The sequence below is a fragment of the Myotis yumanensis genome, unplaced genomic scaffold, assembly GCF_028538775.1.
Source record: "Myotis yumanensis isolate MYYU_CA2020_CCGP unplaced genomic scaffold, mMyoYum1.0.hap1 SCAF_13, whole genome shotgun sequence".
Lineage (NCBI taxonomy): Eukaryota > Metazoa > Chordata > Mammalia > Chiroptera > Vespertilionidae > Myotis > Myotis yumanensis.
The window spans coordinates 19,477,083-19,481,853 of NW_027223764.1; the positions used below are offsets into that span (position 1 = coordinate 19,477,083).

Consider the following 4,771-nt stretch of genomic DNA (forward strand, 5'->3'; position numbering starts at 1 on the left):
GGCCTCCCCATTCACCCGCCTTGGCACGCTCACAATCGGCCGTGTGGCAGCACAGACCTCGCGCAGGCATTCTCCGCAAGTGACAAGGAGCGGCATAAAGCCGCGGCCGCCGGGGGAGAAGGGAGGGCGGCCGAGGGGGAGAACGCGGCCGCGGCGGGGCGCAGCGCACTCGGGCGCGTTGTAAGCCCCGGCGGCCAAAGAAGAGCTACCTTCGCGCCGCCTGCGGCTGGGCCTGGGGAAGTTTCCTTTTCCCGGGCGACCCTCCAGGTGGGGCAGAGTCTAAGCCTTGATCCGAGGCAGGCTCAGGCACTAGCCCAAACATCTGGGTAAAAATTGGGGGAGTGGGGGGTGGGGGGGATTACAAAGCCCCGGACCTCAAAAGGCCGTGATGCTCCGACCTATTCTCCCCACTAGAGCAAAAAGAAATTGATGAACAAAGCCACGAGGAGCCCAGACTTGCAGCCTGGGGACTGGCGCAGGGCCCAACAGGCCTGTGATCGCCCCAGGAATACTGCTCTCCCTTACTCACCTGGTCCTCCCCTGCCCGCCGGTTTAAAGGATCCCTCCCCACTGGGGTGTGGGTAGGGGGCTAAACAGAGTCTGTAGCCGCTAATGGTTTGGAAATATTGCACCTTGTTTATTGACTCCTGTAGTGTATGGCAGCGGGTGTGTACACGGCATGTGGATATAGTTTTATATATATATTATATGTGCTGAATACAGAATACGAAACAGAAAGGAACCCGGTGACACCTTCCACGGGCCACCAGGTCCCGGATTTGTTCAGCCCCCAGATTGTTTATCTCGCTTCGCTGGTTTTTCTTGAAGAGTTCTACCCCCGGACAATCCGAAGATCCAGGCCGAGGAATCTCTGCTGAGGGCAGGCGGTTGGAAAAAGGAAAATCGAGTGTAGTGTGGCGCTCCGGGCCCGCAAAGGGGGCCAAAGGTCCGTGGGGCTTGGGGATTTCTCAAGCCACGACGCCCATTTGTCTCTCCTTCATGCTATTTTGTGTGTGTGTCTTTGGGTTCTCCGCCAACGCTTTGAGGAGGCCTTGGGAAGGCCGAGGGAGAGAAGCCTTCTCGCTCGGGGAGAACCGAGCGGCAGCCAGATTCCCAGCCTCTCGCACTCCGTTCGGGGCCAGGTCGGGGCCACCGTCCTCCCCGGCACCAGCCGGCCTTTCTGCCTCGGAGTCAGTCTCCGCACCGGCCCTGGGCGTCCTCCTCGCCCCTGAAACCCCTTCCTCAAGCCGAATGTGAGCTGCGCTCAGGGCTCTCTAGTGAGCGAGCCGAGTTTTGTTTTGTTTTGTTTTTTTAACGAGGGGACTTGGCCCTTGGATCCAGCCTTTCTCGCACTCAGTCCCGCGGCGCCAGGCTGTGGTGGGGCGCCCGCCGCCTTGACCCTACCAGGCCCGAATGCCCTGCAAGGTGCCCTGCGCGCAAGCTGCCCCGGCCGCCGCACCCTGATGCAACGGCTGAGCGCTGCCACCGCCGCCGAAGCCGCCCAGGTTGCTCACGTTCACAAAGGGGCCGCCTCCGGCCGCGCTGCAGGCGGGCTGCAATGCCGCGGCCGCCGCAGGGGCCCCGCCGCCCCCTCCGCCGCCGCCGCCCGCGGGGTACGCACAGCCGTAGCTACCGCTGTAGGCCGCAGCGGCGGCAGCGGCGGCAGCGGCGGCGGCCGCGGCCGCAGCCGAATTTCCATAGCCGTAGGCGGGGAAGCCGTTGTAGGAGTAGGCGCCCGCGCTCACGCTGTAGGGCGCCCCGTAGGCTTGGGCGCCGGGCGTGACGCACGGCTTCCCGTCCCGCACCAGCACCGGCACCGCCACGCGGCGCGGCGGCGGCGGGGGCGCGTGCGCGCCCAGCTCCAGGGACTTGTCCTGCCGCTGTCTCTTGCACTTGTACCTGCGATTCTGGAACCAGATCTTCACCTGCGTGGACGTGAGCTTCAGGCTGCTGGCGAGGTGCTCGCGCTCCGGCGCCGACAGGTACCGCTGCTGCTTGAACCTGCGCTCCAGCTCGAAGACCTGGGCTTGCGAGAAGAGGACCCGGGGCTTCCGGCGGCTGCGTGGCTTCGGCCTCTCGCCATCCTCGGCCGCCTTACAGTCTCCCGCCGCCTCCAGAGGCTTCTTCAGCTGGCAGCTTTCTGCGGAAGAAGCAAAACATCAGCGTCCCTTAGATGTGCCAGACCTCACGGCAGCTCCGACCCGGAGCGCGGTGCCCTTGTTGGTAGCTGCACGGAGCGTGCGGTAGTAAATGTCTAGAGTTTTTGGGAAGTTTGTGGCTCCTTCCAAGCACAGTTAGAACGCCCTCGAGGCACGTTCCACGGGGAGGGGTAGTTATAGTTAGTGCGCGGCGTTTATTTAGAACTTGAGCATCTGCGAGAGAGATTACCCCGTATTACACGTGCGGCTCAGCGTGCTAATGACTATTTTCAGGATGCACGTTTGCAACTACATAATAACTACAGTATTTGCAAACTCGTTTGCCTTCCACGCCGTCACAGATAGCGGAAGGTGTGAGGCGTGTTGGTATCTGGGAGCCGGTATGCGAGAGTTGCACGGACATCTTTCTGATAGAAAGTGTAACGCTCGTGCATTGCCCGGCGACTAATTTGTGCTCCTAAAGCACTACATGCTCACAGCTAAATGCCCGTGTGATGATGTCTGTGCTGCCTTAGAGAGAAAGGAAATTTGACTGATATAGACAGCTTCACGTCGATTTTAGGCCCAGGGGAGCTGTCAGAGGGGAGGCAGGCCTCGGCTTTGGCCAGATCAAATTTCCTCTTGGGGAAAGAGATTCCACCGTGTCCCCTCAGACACAACACCTCCTTGGAGGTTGTATTCAGTTATCTGAGTTCCCTGCCCAAGTCACCTCCCATCCGATGGGAGCGCCGGGATCTTAGACTAAGTCTGGCGCGGTTTTCCTTCGGGCCGGAAGCAGCACTGCCTGGGACACAAAGCAAAATGTTAAGAATTCTTTTTAAAAAAGGCCGGCGCCTCAGGGGTGTGAGTGCTCTGCGGAACAGACTGTGTTCCCACGCAACCTCTCTCTGCCGGGTGCTGTGGGTTCGAGGACGCTGAGCTCCAAGTAAAGAGAAGAGGAAATCACTCAGCTGGTCTCTAGCAAACTTCCTGTGTCCCGTGGATGCTGGACACAACCTGCTTGGACCCCCCTTTTTTTTCTGAAAAGAGGGACCACTGCTCTGGCATCAGGGAACTGGTCTCATGCTAGAGGGAAGGTGGAAAAGATTCAAGCTCTGGCCCCTTTAGCTCTTGGAAAGAGCAAAAATACAGTGAGTTTGCCCGGACTCAGCAGGGCTGAGCCCCTGTTGCTTATCTACATTAGGGCGGCAACACCGACCTTCCCTTCCCTTAGGGGCTGCATGGACCCCTCTCTGGGAGGAGGAGTTGTCGGGGTCACCTGGTCCTTCTCCCTCCACCCCAGGCACCTGCTCTTGGCGGAGTTGTCCTGGACCAGGGCGAGGCATGACCCCAGCCAAGGGCTAAAGGGGCAGGTTTTGGGGGGTATCTGGGGGCGCTCCGCCATTGCTCCAGATGTGCGGGTGCGTTTCCTTTCCCCCTCTACTCACTTTGGCTTCGGTCCCTCACGACCTCGGAGTCCTCTTCATGTTCCTTAGGCCCGCCGCATGAGTCTCGCAGGACCGCGTGGACATAGCTCTGCGGACAGAGCCCAGAATCCCCGTGGCCGTCGGCCGTGGCTAGTGAGTTCAAATAGGACAATTTCTCCCCTTCTTCTTCCTCGTCTTCTTCCCCTCCGTCAGAAAATTGCGTCCCATCGGCGGTGGCCAGCATGCAGGGCGCTGAGTGGAAGTGGTGCTCCAAGTCCGCTTGCAAATGAGCGCCGTGGAAGTGCTGTTGCTGCTGCTGCTGCTCCAGGTTCAAGATGTCTTTGACTGAGAAAGGGGTGGAAGTGACCGGGCTTGGTAACATCATCAGGGCCACTTAATTTTCCAGCCCAAATACTCAATAAATCCCGGCGGGGGCGGGGAGGCAGCGCAGCGCTCCAGCTCTCCTTCTGAACTCCACCGCGGCTGCCGAGTGGGGCTTTTGACAGACGCGGTCCTGCTCCAGTCTAAATCGGCTCCATTGGCCGGGACCTGGGAGTCTGGGTTTTGTTACAGCCACTGCAGGGTCTGGGCCCTCGGTGGTGAAGCCTGTGTCTGAGGTTCGTGCGTCATGCCAGGGGCGGGGCTCTCGCCTCAGCCTCCGTTCCCATTGGTTCCAGCTCATGCGGACCACGCCCCCCACTTCCACTGCGTGGGGAGTAGTGACCCGACCAGAAATAGACAAGGACTACGAGAGAGTCTCCAAGTCTGAGTCGCTGCTGGTGAGTCTGCACCGCCTCGGGTGCCCGAACACCACTTCCCGCCCCTTCTGGCCGCACCTTCCCGGCCAGCGCCAGTTCTGGGAGGTTTCCTGTCCGCAAACCAACGCTAGGAAGGATGGATGGCCCAGGAGCATGATTTTTCCAGCTGCTGCGGGACAGGAGAGCTTCCTTGCCTATAAATACCGGGCATTAGATCCCCAAGGAGGCAGAATGTTTTATATATCCATAGATGATCGACGTGTCCGTTCCGCCTCATTGACTTTGCTCAAGCTGTTCCCTCCCATTGGAACGCCTTCCCCACGCTCCCAGGCTTGTCTCCATGAGTCAAAAGTGTTCTCCAAGGTTCTGCTCAAATACCACCTTCTCCAAGAAAGCGTGCCCCGCTGGTCGCCTGGACGGAGCCCATCTCTCTTGAATCTGAACTTGC

At 59.9% G+C, this 4,771-nt stretch overlaps 1 protein-coding gene across 1 annotated transcript; it reads right to left on the minus strand.

Moving 5' to 3' along the window:
• Positions 1–621: 621 nt before the first annotated feature.
• NKX2-3 (NK2 homeobox 3) lies at positions 622–4,166 on the minus strand. Its single transcript, XM_070432545.1, has 2 exons — positions 3,587–4,166; positions 622–2,140 (listed from the first exon to the last, which is right to left on the minus strand). The coding sequence occupies exons 1-2, from the start codon at positions 3,948–3,950 to the stop codon at positions 1,401–1,403; spliced, it is 1,104 nt and encodes a 367-aa protein (XP_070288646.1). The 5' UTR covers positions 3,951–4,166; the 3' UTR covers positions 622–1,400.
• Between the last annotated feature and the right edge of the window lie 605 nt (positions 4,167–4,771).

Bases quoted from the DNA above. Each gene is read 5' to 3' on its own strand.
- NKX2-3 (XM_070432545.1), bottom strand. From the start codon at position 3,950: ATGATGTTACCAAGCCCGGTCACTTCCACCCCTTTCTCAGTCAAAGAC. The intron at 2,141-3,586 runs GTGAGTAGAGGG...CTTCTTCCGCAG, and splicing joins CGTGAGGGACCGAAGCCAAA to AAAGCTGCCAGCTGAAGAAG.